General features: G+C 35.0%; 1 protein-coding gene across 2 annotated transcripts; it reads right to left on the reverse strand.

Annotated features, from left to right (window-relative positions):
* Positions 1 to 262: 262 nt before the first annotated feature.
* On the reverse strand, positions 263 to 16696 carry SLC19A3 (solute carrier family 19 member 3). 2 transcript variants are annotated; one of them, XM_087933256.1, is made up of 7 exons: positions 16395 to 16692; positions 11393 to 11464; positions 10723 to 11066; positions 9034 to 9853; positions 8208 to 8400; positions 7024 to 7165; positions 263 to 848 (listed from the first exon to the last, which is right to left on the reverse strand). In XM_087933256.1, exons 3-7 carry the CDS (start codon positions 10870 to 10872, stop codon positions 411 to 413), a joined length of 1743 nt encoding a protein of 580 aa, XP_087789382.1. In that variant the 5' UTR covers positions 10873 to 11066; positions 11393 to 11464; positions 16395 to 16692; the 3' UTR covers positions 263 to 410. The 2 variants fall into 2 exon arrangements, with proteins under 2 accessions (XP_087789382.1, XP_026556913.1); XM_026701128.2 differs by lacking the exon at positions 263 to 848 and adding an exon at positions 1639 to 4380 and having other exon boundaries at positions 16395 to 16696.
* Between the last annotated feature and the right edge of the window lie 5198 nt (positions 16697 to 21894).

Consider the following 21894-nt stretch of genomic DNA (forward strand, 5'->3'; position numbering starts at 1 on the left):
TGATCTACACTATGGTGAAAAATCATTTTCAACGTAGTGGAAAAATCAAAAAGAAAAATGAGGTAATCCTCTACTTATGACCACAATTGAGCCCACAATTTATGTTGTTAAGACATTTGTTCAGTCAATTTTGCACCGTTTTATGATTTTCCTTGAGTCACTGCAATTGATAAGTTAGTAACCCAACTGTTATACCTGACCACTGACAATGAAATGACAGGCTCCATCCACGTGAACGGGCAGGAGCTACCGCGCGCCTCCACCTTCAAGTACCTGGGAACTACTCTTGGGGAAGAAGGCCTACTACAAACTGAGGTGGCAGCCAGGATCAATGCAGCGTGGGGCAAATGGAAGTCCGTCACGGGCGTCCTCTGTGACAAGAAGATGCCGATGCGCCTGAAGGCGAAAATCTATAACTCTGTGGTGCGCCCCGTGGCCATATACGGCGCAGAGTGCTGGCCGACGACCAAAGAAGTCGAAAGCAGACTCCAGATAATGGAGATGCGAATGCTCCGATGGTCGGTAGGCCTCACCCTACTCGATCGCGTCAGGAACGAAGAAGTGCGTAGACGGTTCAACGTCGTGCCCATCCCCACGGTCATGAGGCAGTCCCGGCTACGATGGTTCGGCCACGTGAGCCGCGCCAAGGAAGAATCCATCATCAAATCTGTAATGAAGGTGACTGTCGGAGGAGCGAGACCGCGTGGTAGACCTAAACAACGCTGGATGGACACGATCAAGGCCGATCTAGAGATCGCGAAGGCAGACCCGACACACGTGGCAGACAGAGAGATGTGGAAGCAGTACTCAAGGACATTAGCGGACCTCGCCCGAGCGCGAGACAAACGCTGAAGAAAAAGAAGAAGAAGAAGAAGAAGAAGTAACCCAACTGTTAAGTGAATCTGGCTTCCCCATTGACTTTGCTTGTCAAAAGGTCACAAAATGTGATCATATGACCTTGGGACACAGCAAGGGTCCTAAATATGAACCAGTTGCCAAGTATCTGGATTTTGATCACATGATCATGGGGATGCTGCAAAGGTTGTAACTGGAAAACAGTCATAAGTCAGATTTTTCAGTGCTGTTGTAACTGAACAATCACTAAACAATCTATTGTAAATTGAGGATTACCTGTATAATTTGGAGTTCATCTCCTGAAATAGTGGTGTGCACTCAGTATTCCCTACATGTTATTTTAAATCCCTTAGTGAACTTTGTTGTTTAAAGATACTTTCAGATCCTACGCTTTCTCCAGAGTTTTTATTTTCCAGACATAAAGACCAAAATCTCTGCAAGAATTAAGCATCTGTTTTTCCCCTTGCTTTCTATATTGCCAACAACATTCTCTATGTGTTTTTATTTTATATTATTTTAAAGCCTATTTTATTGTATGCCAGTCAGTTATGTAAGCTGCTAGTTATATACAATAAATCACTTAAGTAAATAATCCTTGCAAAGTAGTTTGAAAAAGAAACATGAAAGTGCAGCCCTTAGTTAGGATTCCATCTTTTTAACATATCATTATTGTAGACATATTGTTTGCTAATTAAGCTTGATAATATCAGTGCATATTGCAAGTTTCCAGATAGATATTTAAAAATGTTTTTCATAAACTTCAAACTAAGAATGAATCAGTCATTGTGTTTTAAATGTTTTTATTATCATAAAAATTAAATACTGATGTTCTTTAGTAGAAAATTCATTAAACAATATTTACTATTTCTTAATGGATTGCATCATGTCCCCATACGTCAAAAAGTACAGTAATCTGTAAGCTTCAATTTTCTCACCATCTTTTATAATGGATGACTTTTTCCCCATACTTCAAACATTTTTCTATTTGATATTTGTAAAAAAATAGTGCTATCATTTTATTTTATTTTTATTTTGACTATATGCTCAAGGCAATTAGCAAATACAATTAAACTACATATTAAAACAAACTTCATGAAATTATTAAAAATTAAACTATTTTAAATGTTTGAAACAAAATAATGAAAAGACATGTATAAACAAGCATGTTTTGAGCTCCCACTACCCATTAGTTTAAATGAGGAAGAATTGTTTCATTTCTCATGACAGTCTACTCCAGAACAAGGAAATTATAAAAGCAGAATTTATGGATCTATGAATCTATGCAGAATCTATGGATGTGAAATCTATCCATGGTGGTAGCAGCAAAAAATGCTCAGTGTTCTGAGACTGAACAGAAAATTAGACTAAAGATATCCTGTAAACTTTGTCTTAAGCTTTGTAATGCTTTGTATACACTTAGAAGCATCTGTAAGTAGGCTCAGAAATAACATCTAGTAAAATGGTTTCTGTGGGGGTATTTTTAAAAAAATTTTTAGAAAAAAATCACTTAAAGCAGGTTAAAGGTAAAATATTTATTTTACTTATTACTAGAGAATAATATGAAAAGAATAATGGGAACAAACAGGGATTGGAAATGATGGTAGTTCTTGAGAATATCAGTTTGATCAATGACAAACCTTCAAGGTGATGCCAAATATGAAACAAAGGAGTCCAAGAGTGAATCCCTACATACACTTTAATTCTAATTATTTCTCCTAGCAACTGATAGGTTGAGAAGGCTCAGTGAGACAATGTATATAAACATTGGTTTTTATCAAATTTCAACATGAGGGTACTATGGGCCCTGGGAGGCACTGCTCACCATACAAGCTGCTTGATCAATCATCAGGGCCAATCATATGTTCAGACTATTCTCAAGAGTGACCCGATAAGCACAGTGCACTTATCCATCCACTAAGAATGTCACAATTGCAATGCTATATTTGCAAAACGCTTAACTGAGCAAAAATAAAGATGGGATATAAATAAATACATTTCCATTTTTTTCTGAGCATAGTACATGCACATAAAATAATCCTGACTTTAAAACACATGCACATCTCTCCCCAAGAAAACAATCTATTGCATTGAAATGACTTTATTTACTACCATCTTTATTAAAAGGTTTAAGTAAGGCTTAAGCTAATGGTAAAACTGAACATGGAACAAAATCTGTTCTGTTTTTAACCCCAAACGTATCCCATAGAAGTTCTGCAGTATTATCCCTGCAGTTTCCAACATTGCATTATCCAACAATCCTTCCTTCATTTCCTCAGCCATTGTCTGTGTGCCTATTAAGGATATTTCAGCAATTCCTAGTGCAGCAAATCCCACTAGCTGTGTGTTTCTGATCTTTCCAGTGCCTTCCCTCTCCTTAGTGCTCCTTGGTGTCTGCCTGATGAAAGAGGTGAGAATGGGCTCTCTATAGCACTCTTCTCTCTCTCCCTTAGGCTTCATCATTAGGGCAATAAATGTTTTCGTCTTTATCCAGATCAAAATAACTTTCATTCTATAGACCAAAAGCTTCAAAATGATTTTTTTTTTCTGTTAAGATATGAACTATTCAAAACAGCTGTTTTCTGCCCACAATACTTTGGCATGAATGATTATGCACATCTCGAGTGAACAAAGTTCTCTTGAAAACTTAAAATAAGAAATCAATATACTTGAAACAATAACCATAAAACAAAAACATCAACTCCTCACAAGAAGAGTGAGGACCAGTAACAATTCCCCAGGGAATGTAGCCCACAGTTGGGGACACAGCACTGAGCTATACAGTACTTCATGCTCTATAAAATATCCTCCACAGCTGAAGGTATCTTCAAAATCCCTTGCCTCAGTCAGGTGTGTAACGAGGCAAGATTTCAGACAGTCAAGTTTTCATCCATTCAGGATTAAAAATGGGAAATATAGCTCTCCAATTCTCACTGAATAACAGATCTGAAGAGCTTGAGCCAAAATAATGGAGTTATAGTTTTATAATGGAGGACTATAAAAGTTATACCAAGAACTTAAAATAAAGCCAGAAATAATTAGCAACAGCATGAATCTCCACAACTAGTGAAATACTTTCAATTTTCATTAGTTAAATGGTATTATAAAGAACTATTTAATGGCAATTACAAATGACCCTCAATCAATTATATGTAACCAACATTTTCTTCTCATTTCAAATGTAACCATCTTAGGTTGGACACATTGAGAATTCTGATCTTTTAATACAGTTATGTCATAACCACAGAATTTAAAATCACATGAGAATATACAAGTTAATTTTATGTGCAAATGTGACTTAAAGTCACTGAGTCATTTGTTCAAATAAATGATTGTTCAATTTAGCTTCAAAACTTGTTTAAGGTGCTACATTCTTGTGCTATGAATCTCTGTATTCTGCCATTGTGCTTTCATTTGAAGACTTTCAGCAGGGTTTTCCTTTTTACATTTCGTTGAGATTATGATATAAATGCTTCTGCTTAGAAAAATCCCAGCTATCACTGCAAAGTAACTTCCATATATTAAGAACTGCAATAAAGCAGAAGAAGAAACAAGCTATTTTTCCCTGGAAAAATCTCAACTTTATTATATTGTAATATTTTTCAACTATTTTGCCTATTGGTATTATATCTAGTGTTTTTTAAATGTAAAAAAATGAAACCTAGGAACCTTGGCTATAGTAATAACCTTAAGCAACTCTTTGCACAAACCATGTGAGATTCCTGAATATGTATTGATGTTCATAGCTAACTGGTATAATCTCTTGAGTACAATCCCAAAGGTTTCATTAAATATTTATAAACATCAAGTGATATGCACTGGGATAAAATGAGTTCATATCTACATTTTAAATGGTCAAAACCAGTGGTGGGTTTCAGTTTTTTTTACCACTGGTTCTGTGGGCATGGCTTGGTGGGCAGAGGATTTGCTACTAACAACAAAAAAACCCTTTAAAACCCTTCATGGCTTGCAACCGGGTTATCTGAGGGAATGTGTCTTGCTGGTCACATCTACCCGACCCATTAGAGCGGGGAGGCAAGGGATGTTGCGGGTCCCACCCTTGAGGGAGATACACCTGGTGAGACCCAGAAGAAGGGCCTTCTCTGTGGTGGCTCCGTCCCTCGAATATCATTCCCCGAGAGATTAGCACCGAAAGGCACTGAAGACCTGGTTTTGCCAACGGGCCTGGGGAACCCAGAGTGGGATGGAGCCCATCAAATGGCTAGTGTCATCTTCTATGGTCACAACAGGGGGTGGGAGTTGGGGGGTGATTTTTTTTAATTTTTTTCATCTTTTCCAAATTTTGTTCTATTGTTCTTTATTAATTTATTTGATTCTTTTTGTTAGTTTTTATTTTTATTTTTTGGTTTAAATATGGTTTTACATTGTGTAACCTGCCTCAAGTTGCCATGGGCAAATAGGTAGCAATATAAATGAATGCATGAATGAATAAATAAATAATTAAATAAACAACCTGCAATCCTGCACTCTTCCTGTGTCTTCAGCAGCTGATGCACGGCAATCTGCTATGCCGCACAAAGCAGCTGAGGTTAAAAAGCAGGAAATAAAGGTCAGTATAAAGCTGGGGTGGGTGTGAGGCAACTGATTGTCAGAGTGAAGCAGCTGGTTGTCAGAGTGAATCAGTTCACTCACAGATGATTGTTGGAGCTATTGGTTCGGCTGATCTGGGCCAAACCAGTAAAATAACACCACTGGTCAAAACATTTAAAAATGGTATGAAAAGGGCATAGCATAATCCAAAGGCTACCAAAATGTCTTATACACAAGTTTGTGTTTGGACAAAGAACTAATTTACTATGAGAGCGTTATCTGTGGTTCCATGGCTATTCCTTTATGTAAAAAATATCTTAAGAATAATTAAATTCACCTTTAGTGAGACTTGGATTGATTAAGAACAACAAACGTGCCTTTTGTTACAGTGCCTGCTTCAAATCATAAGCAATGCATGCCTTAAAATAAAAATTGTTACCTAAGAAACAGTGAACAGAAGGTCTAGGATTCCATATTTCTTCCCATCTCAGAATTCAACGTCATCTACTTGTGATATTTAAGCAGCTCCTTACATTTACTGATTAAAGTCCACTCATTCAGCAACTGTTTGTAGTTAATCATGACACTGAATGAGGGGGTGGTTAAGACAGGTCCTTATTGTGTTGATTGTCTCATAATTGTAATATGGATGCCTGGCAATTGGCTCACAATTTTGATGTCACAGCATCCCACAATGATGTGATGTCATGTGCAAACTACTTTGGCTTCTGATAAGCAAAATCAATGAGGAAGGTGGCAAGAGGTTGCAAATGGCATCCATGTGTTGTGCTTTATGGCTGCATCAGTCAGCAACACAATTCATTTCCCAAATGTGTGTTTTTCAAGAGGCAACAGGACTTTCTAGTTTTTCTTTGAAGACATTTTGCTTCTTATCCAAGAAGCTTCTTGGGTGAGAAGCAAAATGTCTCCAAAGAAAAAACAAAGTCCACATGCCTCTTGAAAAAGCACCTTTGGGACAACCATGACCTGGATGACTGAGGATCTCCATAGACATTTAACAGAGTTCCTGGTTCTAATTACAGGTAGTCCCCAAGTTAAGAACATCCCACTTATAAACAACTCATATTTATGAATGGACTATTATTAAAAATGGTGGGCAGCATTCTCTTTTTTCAAGCTAAAGAACCACTGAAGTCACACTATGTTTTCATGAACCCCTGAAGCTGTGCATTTTTAATATACAGCCAATTTTCAATGGTTTAATAGGCAGTCTGTTTGTAAGTATGAGTTCTGACTTACATATACATTTGACTTAAAAACCTTAGGAATGGATCTTATTTTAACCCAGGTATGGCTATAGTTTAAGCAGAATAATTATTCATTTTGCTTTCTTATATTTCCTAATTTAGTTTTTGTTATGATTACTCAATCTTTGTGAGGATTTATAACTGAGTAATAATGTATTTGTTTTTAGTAAGAAATTAAAAATGAATGTGTTGACTGATAGGCTTAATATCAACCTTCCAAAACACAAGTACAGTGGCTGCATAGTTTGAAATTTTCAAGTCCATTCATATCAGAAAGTGATCTCTGAAAAAATGTGAAAGTCTTCAGAAACACTGATTCAGCAGCAGCGCCCATATTACCTGTCCAACTTACCTGAGTCCCAATATCCAGGCCCAGACCTTTTGAATCAACTACAATAATAGTCAGTATAGTTTGAATTAGCAGTGCAACAAAATTGTTGAAGCCAAACATCAAGGCATAGCGCTCGATGCTGAGGTTGATAGCAATCTGGAATCTAAAATACAAACTTTGGTAAGAATATTGAATATAGTTTTGGGAGATGAAGTTTCTGCATATGAGAAGAGTATAACTACGTGAATTCCGCAAGATATATTAGTAACATTGAAATATTGTCAAAGACTATTGAGCTGGAGCAAAATTTGGAGAATATAAGTGAATTTTACAAATGCAGTCTAAAATTATATCCACACCCACGCACACATACAGCACAATGTAATGAGTAATTGCTTAACCTACACTGGCTCATTAAGATACAATAGCAGAAGTGTACTAAGATTGCTAAGGATAAGAAAGTGAATGACTTTTTCAGAATCACGTTTACCTTGAAAATAGATAACTGAATAAATGCATTTAACTGATTTAACAACAAAAGAATTATTAACTGAAGAAACAATGAGATTACACATTCCATGTTTGTGTTAGCATTGATGCAACTAGGTACTTTGAGGCTCTGGAATAAACAGCTCAAATGAGGGTAGACAAGTTTCCTTTAGACCAGTCTCAACCTCAGCAACTTTAAAATGTGTGCACTTCAATTCCCAGAATTCCCCAGCCAGCGTGAGAGTTGAAGTTCATACATCTTAACAGTTGCTGAGATTGAGAAATACTGCTTTAGATAATCACGTATGGTACTTGGGATTTCACATACCTTGTTATAAAATAGAACTATACATTTAACAATAAAAGATAATAGAACACATCTATTTTTGTCCATAATAACTGGCTGCCCCTGACTATTTATTTAAAATAATAAAATCTAATAAATAAATTCAGTCCTCTTAGATGCCATTTATGGGGTCTTCTGAACAAGATGTCATGAAACTCTTTCATACTTAGTGCAGTATATTGGCGGGGGAATTCTAGTCATTGAAGTCTGTATATCTTAATGTTGCCATAGTTGAAAAACACTACGTTAGGGGAACAAAATCTCCATTTCTTCCATGGCTTATGCCCTTACATAAAATAAATCACCTCAATTCTAGCAAGATGTACTATAAATGGTAGCAAATTAACACTGGTAATTGAAAGTTACTTACGTGGCTATGGTTATAAGGAGCATATAACAGGCTTTGAACACTAAATAACTAGCATAGCAGACCCAGATGTTCTGGATAAAATGCATCACAATAAGTGAAGTAGCATCCAAGGCAGAGAAGATTCCCAGTGCCAGTTCTCCGGTTAGATCCCAGTTCAGTTTCACATATCCCACAGCTAGTGATGCTATTGAACCTAGGAGTAGAGAGACTTGCCTGTTGCATTTTGCAGGACTGTAGCATGTACTGAAAAGTGTTTAAAACAACTCCCTATTTATTTAAACATGTAAACAATCATGTTTAAACATGACTGCTCCTTTAATAGGCAGGCAAGATGAACATGATACCCAAATTTTGATCCCATGATAACATTGTTCATATAACAAAAGCTAAACCTTTTAAAAACATTTCAAATTAAAAAAAATATTCATAAAAAATATGATGGTAGCAGCATCCCATGGTCATACGATTGGCATTTGTGATCTTCCCAGGGGCTTCCAACAAGCAAAGTAAATGGGAGAAGCCAGGTTTGCTTAACAACAGTGTGACTTGCTCAATCATTGCAGTGAAAAATGGTCATTGGAGGTGACTGATTTAACAAACCATTCTACTCAGCAACACAAGTTATGGCTCCAATTATGGTCATAACATGAGGACTACTTGTATTATAATACTCTACAATAAGCTCCACTGAAATAAACAACAATTTATATATATCAAAATATGTGTATATGTTTAAATAACGTGGGATTTTGCATGAATTTAGTGTTTAAATTGTGTGTACTTTACATATATTGTTGGATAATGTATAAACTTTAAGCTTACTTACTCAGAAATGTAGCTATGGCTTCAACAGCTCCATTATAAACTTCAGAACTATGAGAAGGTGCTTTATCATCCCACAGTACTTGCACATAATTCAAAATTTGGTTAAATCCTGCAGTAGCTAAAGCCCACCACATTGACCAGTAAAGAAGTTTTTTAGTGGTATAACATTCTTTCAGATCCATGCACAATTGCTTTAGGATTGACAGAAAGTGACTCTGGATTTGAATTTTGGGTGGCTCGCATTCAGGTAAATCTTGGGGCCTGGCCACTGATATTGTCATCTCTTTGTCCTGTTTATTGGTTGTTTGGTTGGAAATTTGTGCTGTAACTTTCTCTGCTGATCCAATGAAAAGTTCTGGGGAAGACTTTCTGTGGAAGAACATGCTTTTTTGTGGCATGGGCAGAAAAAATGAAGATATAAATGCCACTGACACAGAAGCTAAAGTTATGACATTGAGATAAAAATAAGGTACCTGGCCTAAAGAAACTAAAAGCTGTCCAAGAAGAGAACCCATGGTGGATGCCACCAGGGTGATACTTCTGCAATAACCTGTCACTTTCTGATAATAATCAGCACTGACAACGCTGTATATATAAGCATAATAGGCAACTTCTGTGGCTGTTGCAAGTCCATACACAAACTCTGCCAGCTGCATGGCTGGTATGCCAGATGCAAACAAAAGTAACACCCAAGTAACAATTAAGCTAATTCCCTGCAGAATAATTATAGGTTTATAGCGTGCATAGTCTGTAATCAGAAATACAGGGAAGAGCAGGGCCAGGTAGGAGTACGTCCAAACTGGAAAAATATGCTGTGTTACCTAGAAGATAAAAAAGAGAAATTATATAAAGCAGAACTATAAAGTATGCATATAATTATACCTAGATCTATCAGAAAAGCCATGTTGTTATGGCTTCATGAAAGCCCAATAGAGTCACGAAGACCTCTGGAAGAACATTGTTCCACAGGGCAGGGTCAGCTACCATCAGGGAAAGTTTTTTACAGTCATGCTTAAAAGTTTGTGAAACACCTAATTTCTCTAATTGGAGTTTAATTTCCTCTTCAAATGAATTGATAATCCTAGAGATTTTGCTATGCATAAATACATAGCTTTGGATCATGTTCCTCACTAACTAAACAAACTAGTATAAGTTTTTGACTTATTTAATTGGTTTCTGTTTATCTAGGACTTATTTAGAATGTATGAAGAATAGATCATGTTTTAGGTAATATTTATGCAGAAATATTGAAAATTCAAAAAGGTTTGCAAACACTTAAGCATTACCGTAATACCAAAAAACAACATTGCCTGGAAACTAGAGTAAGACAAATCTAAATCTAGAAATAAGAAGATCAGGTAGAAACAACAGAAGAAAGCTCGTCCCAGCAAGGCCTTCAGCCATGAAGTATATGAAGGTAGAGGAGAAGCAACTATGAACTACACCTGGAAAAATACCAACAACCAGTGCAATTTGTGGAGAAGTGGTAAAATTGATGAAATGTAAAATATTTGTAGCTACTTCTGCAGCAGAATCATGGACCACCAAACTACATCATGGATTTAACATGCATGCATTTCAACTGGTATCTTTTGGGTGGGGGTGGGGGGGTGTCACAAAAGCCCTCCACCAACTGCAGCTTATTTCTACCCAATAAATTCCCTCACATATAAAGTATATTTCACCATACCTCATCAATAGTCAGATTTTTTTCAGGTCCAGTAAGGTAAGGTGTGAGGAAAGGTTCAGATGGCCTCATCATGGTAAAGAAGCCATAAATACAAAGGATCAGAGTTGGAAAAATCCACCCACTCTGATGTACTTTCTGCCAACAGTCCATGGCTCTCAGATAAAATATTAAAGTGCACAAAAATAGAAAAGGTCTTGATTTTTTTTAAAGTCTATTTCACAAATGTGTGTAGTGAGATATTTTCTTAGAGGATGAAGAATTGAAAATGTACAGGAATTATAATAAAAGTCATGGAAACAAATGCATAGAAGCCGTTTTAGCATTCATTTGATCTGCTTGTTAGCCTGTATCAGGGTTAAAAAAAAAAACACATTTCAGTGGGATGTCCCACAAGGTAACATCACAACTAATGAACAATTACACTTTTTAAAATTAAAGTCTCCTTATTTCCCCAATCAAAATTGATGTCCCCAATACAGGGCAAGATAATAAGGATTGTTTACAAAATTACAGAGCTTCTATTTGTTAATTAACACTTGAAAACATTTCTTCTGAGCTTATAGTTTACAAAATAAACATTAATTAAAAAAAGAAAAGAAAATATTATATTACTGTAAAACTTCAGTTGTATTTAGGTACTTACTTAAAGGTAAGTACTTTAGGTACTTACTTTAGGAAGTTACTTAATCAGCTGGATGACAGGGCCAGTCTCTTTCAGGCCAACTCACTTCACAGGGTTGTTCTGGGAAAAATAGGAAAAGGAACATGTGTTGGATATGTTCATTGCCTTGAGTTATTTATAAAAATAATAAAGTTGGGATACAAATGAATAGATAGCTTAGACTAGATAACCCTGTTGGGTCATCTTTTGAGAAAAAGATTATATGACAAAAATGATCACTGTTTTTGTTTCTTAAGTGCTTGACTTAATTCCATCATTGTTATATTACTTTCTAGCATTTCTTCAGTCTCTTTAGGTATCTTAGGTAAATTTGCATTCTGCAGGTACTGTTTAACTTTCTCCTCATCAATATCTTCTTTCTTATATAAATGTCTATAAAAGTCTTGAATAATTTCTTTTTTCTCTTTGCTGCCATGACAAATTTGACCTTGGTCATCTATTAACTGCAGTATTTTCCTCGACTCTTTCTCCTTTCTCAACTTATATGCTAGCCATCTACCTGGCTTATTTGCATCTTCAAAATAATTCTGTTTAGCATTCCTAATTTTCTGTGCCAGTTCTTCTTTCTCTATTAAGTCCATTTTATGTTTAGTTATATCCAGTTTCAGTTTAACGTCTTTTTTCTGTGGCATTTTCTGCAGTTCTTTTTCAAGTCTTTTATACTCATCCTCCAAGGCTTTAAGAGCTTGCCTTTTCCTAATATTCTTTTTTCTTGTATAGTCTATTATCAAGCCTCTGGCATATGCCTTCATTGTATCCCAAACATTCTGTATTGAAGTGTCTTCTTTTCTATTTTCTTTAAAAAAAAAAAGGCCAGTTCTTTCTCCATCCATTGTATAAATTCTTTCTCCTTTAAAATAGTATTATTTAACGTCCATCTCGATCTTTTTTTTTGTCCCTTCCGTTTAATTGTCAATGGGTTATGATCAGCCCAAGTACTTGTTTCAATATTTACTTCTTGAACGCTAGATATTAAATCTGTTGAGATCCAAATCATATCAAGTCTGGACCATGATAAATGTCTATTTGAATAGAAAGTATATTGCTTAAGTTTAGCATTTCTTTCTCTCCATATGTCTTTTAAAGTTAATTCATCTATCATTTTAAAAAAAGATTTAGGAAGAATTTTTCTATTATACTTTGCTGTTGTTGCAATATAATCCAGTTTATTGTCCACGATTCCATTAAAATCTCCCATCATAATTATATTAACATAGTCGAGTCCAGCCATTTTGATATGTAATTTTTTATAAAATTCTTCCTGTTTATCATTCGGGGCATAAATTGCAGTCAAAAGTATCTTTCTATTGTTGTCCATTATTTCCACCATTAATATTCTTTCATCTTAAATCAGCGTAAATCAGTTTTGCTGGGGTAGCCTCTTTGATATATAAAACCACCCCTCTTTTCTTACATTGAGTCAAAGAAGTAAACAGTTTCCCTAATTTTGGTTGTACTAACAGTTGTTCATGTTGCTTTTTAATGTGTACTTCTTGTAAGCAAATTATATCAAACTTTAATTTCCCTAATTTATGAAAAATCTTCCTTCTCTTAGCAGCTGAATTCAGTCCATTTATATTTATTGTAATCAGTTTTTTCTCTTCCATGGTTATATTTTATATTTAGATTTAACCACTCTCGTGGATCTTAATTCACGCTGATCTTTAATATCCACCTGTCCACCTACTGCGCCTTCTTCTTTTCCAATCTCCATTTGTTCCTCTTGAAATTCAATTAATGAAATCTCTTTTTCTGCCTCTTCTTCTCTCCCTCCAAAAAATTCTGCGTAGAAAAGTTCTGCTTTCTCAATTGAATCAATTCTATGTCTCTGTTCTTGCCATGTAAACATCAATCCTTCTGGGATCAGCCATCTGTAAGTCACCTCCTTTTTCAATAACATTCTGGTCAGAAATCGATATTCTCTTCTCATCTCTCTCACTCTTCTAGGTATTTGTTTTAAGACCAAAATTTCTTTGCCTTTATATTTCAACGTCTTCTCTCTTGCCGCTTGTAAAATTTGTGTCTTCATGGATTTTTTAGTAAATCTAATATGGACTTCTCTGGGCAGATTATTTCTCATCGCGTATCTTGTAAAGACTCGATATATCTCATCTATTCCATCCATCATCTTCTCTTCTGTTATTTCCAAGGCGTCCGCCAAGATTCCTATCATTATCGCAGCCAAATCTTGCCCTTTTTCTTCTTCTATATTTTGAAATCTAAGATAAAATTCTGACCTCTCCATCTCCCACTTCAGCATCCCACTCTTTTCTTGTTCAATCACTGTTAATCTGTTATCAATATTTCCAATCTTCTCCTCTCTTCGTTTACCCCCTTCTTCAACTTTTTGAAGTCTCTCCTCGTACTTTGCCATCATCTGTTGGATATTTTCCATTTTTTCCTCCATCCTCCCTGTTCTTTGTTCAATGGTATCTGTTTTTATCTTAAGGTCTTGAATTCCTTGCATAATCATCTGTAAGGTTACTTTTTCTTGTTCTTTTTCTTTATCTTGCTTTAACATTGCCTGAATTGAACGTTGTCCAGATGGTGGGGAGGCAGAGGTAGACACAGAGGCACCCGAAGGTATAAGTTTCCTACTCATTTTAGATGGTTCCAGATCTTCAAATTCCTTCAAATTTTAATCCAATTAAAAAAAAGTGGCCAATTATAATCCAAAATGAAAAAAAATAAAAAACCCAATAATAAGGGAAAAAGAAGAAAAAAGAGAAAGAGAAAAAAAAATAAGAAGAAATTCTTCAGGTTCTTCCTGACCTTAATCCAATTATAGAGTAATCCACAAGAAAAAATAAAAATAATAATAAAAAAAAACCAATAATAATAATAATAAGCAAGACTAAAGCCAAAAGAAGAAAAAGAAAAAGAACAAATAGAATAAATTTCTTCAAATTCCACACCTTAATCCAGCCAAAAAAATCTCAGTTGAGAAAAGAAAAAAAAAGATAGTCCAAAAGTATACATTAAAAAGAAAATCAAAAATCCCAATGGAAAAGAAAAAAAATCAAAATAAAATAAAAATGAAGAATTCAAAGGCTTCCCCTTGAAAATAAATAAAAGTTAAAAATAAAGACCTTACTAGAATAAAAATATACAATAATGCTGGTGGAGGGGGTAGCGGAACTAAAAAAAAGATTAGAAAAGGAAAGTAGAAAACAATACACTGCACTCTGCTTAGTTGTCCAAGGCTCTAATTATGACTCCCTTCTCTTTCCCACAAGCTTCAAAGCTAAACCATAAATATTTAATTATAGACAGAAATCCAGAAAAGCACCTGTAATAATATTCTACAGCGCTCTTCCCTCTATCTTATCAAGAAATGTCCTTGAGAAGGAGTCTTTCACATCTCTCTCCAGTTCAAGTAGAATATTTCCGAGCCTCTAGTTGGCAGTGTTACAAAGTTTCTTAGTTCTCACTTTCCCCCCTCCTCTCAGGACAGCATAATTAAAATAAAAAAAAGCCCGCAGGAAATATATACATATATATAAAAAGCAAAAAAAGGAGAAAAAAAGAAAAAATAACCAAAGGGAGCCTCTAGCCTTAAAAAAATTAGAATATAAAAAATCCAAAGGGAGAATAGAAAATATATATATATAAAGGAACAGTCCGGTTATCCAGTAAATAACAATGAAGTCCGATAGCAAAAAACAAACAAACAAATAAAGCCTCGCTTTGACGTCTCCCTTAAAAAAACGCCGCTTAATCAGTTTTGTCAAAAATCACACAGATTTCTTCTAATAATCAAAGTGTCCTTTCAAACCTCAAAAAATTAGAAAAAAAAAAGTTTCTCACCCAACCGACAGACTTTCTTTCAGACTCTTTCTTTCTGGAGCTGCCCCGACTTCAGCAGCATGGGGGCTGCCTCTCCGCTGCCAGCAAAAAGAGCTTCTCCCAGGTCATCCAGGGACTTTGCGGTGTCCCCGGAGTCCACAGGGTACGCTCTTCACAGTAGCCGTCCCTACGGGACGGTTTAGGTCCGTTTGGACCGGCCGGAAATGAAGATATCGGCTGCAATCGAAGAGCTCGATTGCAAGCCGTATCGTCACGGCGCCAGCTCCTCCCCAGTTGATGGAATTAAGTCAAGCACTTAAGAAACAAAATAACGGAAAAGCAAAAATGATCACTGTTTTTTAAATTTTATTTATTTGTATCCTTTATTATTATTTTTACGAATAACTCAAGGCAACCAACATATCTAATGCTCTTTCTTCCCCACAACAACATTAAAGTTTTGGCTGACTACATTTTTCTTACCATAGTACTTGATGGTTGCATGATCATCTAAGAAGAGTTTATATCATAAATAAAAACAGTACTGTAGTGGAAAACAAATTCAATGATAAGTCAATATTTACTTATCTAAACAGATAAACAGAATGACCAGAGGTGGACAAAAGACCTGTGACTGTGGGAGTGATTTCCAACTCCCCGCTAGGTTCCCATTGATTTTGCTGGCTTAGAAATCATGATCATGTGACAGAGGGGACACTGCAATGGCCACAACTTTGTGAATAAAACTAGACTGAATATTGAGGAAATTTAATTCCATAGAAATAATTGTAATTATTTTACAATTGTAATTGTAATGGCAATTGTAATCTAACGAGAAAATAAATAGCAAGCAAACAACATAAATATTTGATGGAGGCAAAAACCCAGTAGAGTCTCTTGTGCTCAGCTCAATGGGACTATATTCCAATATTTAGGCACAAGAGAAAGAAAAAATACCCAGAAGCATTAGACTGAATGTATAGCATGAAGGTTAAAATGTGAGACTGGTTCCAGAGAAATCTAATTTAAAAACCAGCATCAGCGAGAGAAGTTCATAAGGGAGCCAGTCATTCTCGCAGCCCAAGTATCCTCACAGCTGTTCTTACAGAGAAAATAAGAGAACTAGGTGCTGTGTATGTTGGTTTAGTTTCGAATCATGTGCAGGATATAAGTATGAGAAATATTTTTTAAAACTTATATTTACCATGCTATGCTTTCCAGTTCCTGCAAAATGATAAGTAACCATGTTCTCTCTTTGCCTCAAATGAAAACGCCTTCAGGGTTTCTCGTTAAATAATTACCCTTGCTTCTCATCAATACATTTCTTAGGTTTTCAAGTTTCAATATTTAGCTTGAGGCAAGAATTTCTGTAGATGTCTTCCTGACATTTCCAATTGTTGATTATTTGTCTTTTTGATTTAATGAATTTAAAGCTTGCTTTATGTTGCTGAACTTCCCTTCATATTCCCCTTTGCCTGGTAGTGGTTATTCCAGTTTTTCATGTTTAAAGCTGCCACTCCCTAAAAATATGGCCCTGTTTAAATATCCTCCCCTTAAATTAAATAGAAAAATTGCCAATGGTTGTCTAATTTAAATTCACAACTTAATTAGATTAAATTATTTAAGACTTCCATCCTTTTAAGGAGTCAATGCTGTCAGGGTACTGTTCTATGTGAAGCAGGCCTCAAATCCACCATTCATTGAGCAACCCATAGAAAAGGCAATTGTGGATTTAAATAGATTTACAGTAAAAATTCATGTGCTAGTTGTCTTGTCAGAATGTATCAGATGCATGAGGCATGATGTTTTATTGTAGGAGAAAGCAGCTTAATTATTTCATTTTCCAAATAACATTGTCATCATTTTTATTATATGTTTTATTTCATTCTGCTGTTCACTGCAGAAATTTGAAGCATAATTTGAAGAAAGACTTGACAATTTTTTCTTTTCCAGCCCGCAATTATCTTTATGCTTTCCAATAAAAAAAAATGCTGGAAAGAAACTAGATAAATGGTATTGGAACTCTATCTGTCTCATTGGTCGGTAGGATATGAAATAAAGTCAATCTTAATGTGATGGGAGAAGTCAACTAAATGGAAGATCAAAATAAAAAAAATGGACTAATCTCACTAGGAAGCAGTGGTGGAAAAAAAAATCTAGAACAAATTCCCCGCCAGTGCATCCATATTAGACAAGCTGAATAACACCACCAGTTGTCCTTCTCTTAGACTCAGAATGGAGCCTCTATAAAGAGGTTCCTGAAGCCATGCTATGGCAGAAAGAGAACGTATCATTTCAGAACATTTTTCAAAAACTCCATCTTATTCCTTACCCACATCAGCAAGGTCAAATCCATACAAAGGAAGGGTAAACTTTAAGATTTTCAACACGTTGCTCTCATGGGCTTATTTTTTCATAAAATTACATAAACAACTTATACCCGTCATTACATGTGTCTTTATGTATAGTAAGTCAAGGGAATCAAATTGAAAGCAAAAATAGCGCTTACACTCCATTAAATTGCAATTATCTTTGTTTAAAAAAATCAATCAATTCAAGCAAATAAGCAATCTCCTTTACTGTACTTACTGCCTTCAAAGGCATTGAATATTTATGCCATCAGGAGACAAATTGCAAGCAAAGATACAGGAAACATTATTAAATGCATTTCTTCATACCTAAAGAATGAAGACAAGCTGTGAAAGTGAAAAGTGAAATAAGAAATCAAATTATTCCATACTGGCAACATCGCTATTTTCAAAGTTACCAATTTGGTAAAATAATTCTTTGAAGGAAGTCAAGCCTGAGCTTTAGAGAGGGTAACTAATTTGGCAAAGCCAATGAAGGGCTGCAAACTAATTCTGTCCAAAAGATGCAGAATATTTGCAGAACAATTAAAAACACTCATGAAAAAATTCAGTGATGATCCACAACTCAAGGCAGTATAAATTCACTTACCTATATATGACACCAAAAGAAGTCACATAGTACAATTGGAGTATTCTGGATCCAAAATCTAATTTAATGAAAGAACCATTGGGTTTTGGAAAAAGAAATGGCAAATGGGCTGTACATTTAATTACACTTCCTTCATGATATTCTTGTTGATCATATAGAAGTGCCCTAGTAGCTGTTTTGCTAGCTACATTTTTCTACCTGGACAAAGGTAACTATAACTTCAGTATAATTAAATACAAGAATTAATTTTAGAGGAATTTTAAAAGGCAAATTGTGGGCAGAGGTATTACGTTTATTAACCTAAAGGGAACCAAGGTGTGTGTATGAATTTCATTTCTCTCCAATGATCCCTGATTGCTCATGCTTCAATTGAATCTATGCAATTTTCTTGGAAATAGCCTTTGCTACTTATAATTTGGTGAAATGGGCAGCAAACAAGTCAAATAAATAAATAAATTGTAATTTTATTTACATTTTCTGTAATACATATTTTTAAATTACAACATAATATACAAACCAAGTATTCATATTGTTTTAACTCTTCAAATTATTTTAAGTTTAAAGATTTTAAATGCTTTAATTATGTAATTAAAATACAAATTATAATAACATAAATTAATCATTGTTTTTCTGATATATGAAGTAAGGCAGAGAATGATGATAAAGAAAAAAATAGTGGCAAGTTGTACCTGCAGAAAATCTTGCTTCCTGACTCTACTTCTCTCCCTGTTTCGCTCACCTTCATGTTGCTAATGATAGCTTTCATTTAGTAAAAATATTCGCAGGAAAAATGGAGGAGGGAGTGACAACTGCTTTGAACTCTGATCAAAGAACAGTTAATTGTTTTCATTACAAAGGACAAAAATATGTTTATAACAATGCTTAGAGATATCCACAGTTGCTATACTTCAAAGTGCATGCGATAAAGCAGCCGAATGTAATATTAATTAAAAGTTAGTAGCAATGTTACAGAAACTCTTTTTATGGCTAAGCTATTTTCTGGAAATGATTTCCTTGATTTGTTCAATCCACCAACAAATCATGCCAAATCATATTTCACTACTGATATGAGAGAAATATAGAAGTGAAGAAAATGGAAGAACATTTCAGGTAACCCTACTAACTAAATCAAAATAAATTATGAAACTTCCCAGGAATTTCTGGAGCTTTGCTGACCACCTGTTAATTTACTGTCAGTGTCTAGAGAACTTTTGCTGCTATGGTGCTGTCTCATTGAGGGATGGAGAGAAAGAGATTCTATATGGCATTGAAGAGTAGAATGCAAAGCTAGGAAAGGGCTTTAGGGACCAAACAAAAGGAAACATTAAAAGCAAGGTTTACAGTTAATTGAAATAGGAAGATTGGCTATTGTAAGAAGAAAATGGCACACCATTTGAGATGATGCAATTGCCAATAGGCTGCAAGCAGCATTTACTACAAAAGTATAGGAAGGAAGGAAGGAAGGAAGGAAGGAAGGAAGGAAGGAAGGAAGGAAGGAAGGAAGGAAGGAAGGAAGGAAGGATGGATGGATCTTTAATTTTTTCCTGACTTCAGTTACTCTTTCCTTATGCTTCCCTGTGAACTGGAAGTAGATGGAAGACATTATCTATTTCTACACTCTGGAAATGGGGAGATGCCCATACTGGTATTGGCGAAACAAAAAGCATGGATCTACCCTTGGGGTGTATCCCAATCAAGCTTTGGACAATTGCTAAGCTCTAGTCAGAGAAGTTCATAAGGTCCTGATGGCAATATTTTTCTTTCTCAAGAAAATCCATTCAGGAAAAGGCAGCACCACTACAGAGTGATTTGGGGTTTTTGGTACAACATTGCTTATTTTTATTTATCTATCAAATAGCATTTAAAAACAATCTCAGCTATATTTATAGTTTGTGTGTATGTGATTCCATTTCATTTCTAAAATGTCATGTTTGCCAACCATATGTGCAATGTTTGATTAATAGTGTTGTATCAACCCATCTGGATCCATTCTTCAGCAGCCTCATGAATAAGTAAAAGAAACTTCAAAGCTTACAACTTTCCAAAATTTTCCTTAAATTTTCTGAAGTTTTATAGATATTCAAGCATTCCATAATATTTCTCATATTGTTTTGAAAAACAGTTCAAAATAAAATAGGAAACTGCTAAGGACATTTATTCTAAATTACCAAAGTAATTTTCTACTACTCTGTGTATTACAGTTAAATCTTATTTTAACTAGAGATGTTTTATTTTTGTGTTAGCATTCTAATGTTCAGATGATGGTAATGATGACGGATGGAAAGACAACATGAATTTATTTAAGCAACACACTCACACTGATTTCTCTTTATCATTTTAAATGTCAAATTTTATTTGCATTACATACTTGCTTTATTTATGTAACAGTAAGTGCTTACTAAATGAATTACACAGGTTTTGAAGGAGGTGGATTCCATGTTCTGAATGCAAAAAGGAATCGTTAAAAAGGCAGAATAACAACATGCTTTTCTTGGCTTCAAGCCAAGAAAAATGAAGCATGCAATTATCCAAGGTAATTCCTTTATTGCCTGGAAGCCCTGCCTTCAATGCTTCGGGTGTTTTTGAAGGCAAGGGAGTTGCACAAAGGAAGTAAAGTAGCATGAATGAGGCAGCTGAAAAATTCTTACTGCTGCAGGAAAACAAATGAGAAAAGTATGAAGCCTGAGAGAGGGACACTAAGCTCTCTTTCCTTCAATATTTTTCTTTAAAATTAATTTGTGTCACATCAATTCCTTTTAAATGTAAATTGTGGGATATGGGTATGCTAATTCTGTAGTGGGAAAAAAACAGGAAGATGAAATCCCACTTTATGCATTAGTCTTTTCTATAATAATATGTTTTAGAGTTGGGAAGGAGTAGACTGTTCCTGTTTATCTGGTTGTTGAACTGGTACCAATGAACAAGAACAAATTACTGTATTACCGTATTGTGTATTTATAATTATTTTATTTATTTTATTGGATGTATAGTAAATAGTGCAATGAAATGTAATGATAAATGTGCACCAAGAAGAGCTACAGTATTTAATATTCCAGAATATTATTGTTTAGGTTACTTCCATTAGATGGGTAAATAACAATAAGGAATATCAACACTTCAACGTATCAACACTGTTACTCTCCTTGTTTTAAAAATAAGAAAAAGTATAGAATAACTGTAATGCTTGGGTTAATGGACAAGGCATTGCAATTCTACATTTAAAGATTATTCTGAACTCAGCTTTTAAATTCAATTAACTGTGTATAAGAATATATACATTGTGTAAGATCATTTTCAACCTATAATTGATCCAGATTATATCCTTATCCTCTAATTATAGTGGATATTTCCCACCATTCATAAGGAGCACCAGTTTGGCTATACTGGTTGGAAGGGATACGAGTTGTAATTCACTGCTCCAGGAGTGTGCCAGGGTTAGAGAAGTTGTATCAGAAGTGGTATTCAGCAGGTTCTGACCAGTTCTGGAGAACCAGTAGAGGAAATTTTGAGAAGTTTGGAGAACCGGCAAATACCACCTCTGACTAGAGATTTTACAGTACCCTTCTCCTGCCATGCCCACTAAGCCACGCCCACAGAACTGGTAGTAAAAAAAATTAAATCCCATCACTGAGTTGCATGTAAATATAAGGAATATGCTTCAAGGTAAACAATGAAATGACAGCAATCATTTATCTTATAAACTGATAGTCAATTCTTCAACTATGTATTTGCAATATTAATAACCC

This window comes from Pseudonaja textilis, chromosome 4 (assembly GCF_049901715.1).
Source record: "Pseudonaja textilis isolate UNSWEBS1 chromosome 4, rPseTex1.2, whole genome shotgun sequence".
In the NCBI taxonomy this organism is placed as follows: domain Eukaryota; kingdom Metazoa; phylum Chordata; class Lepidosauria; order Squamata; family Elapidae; genus Pseudonaja; species Pseudonaja textilis.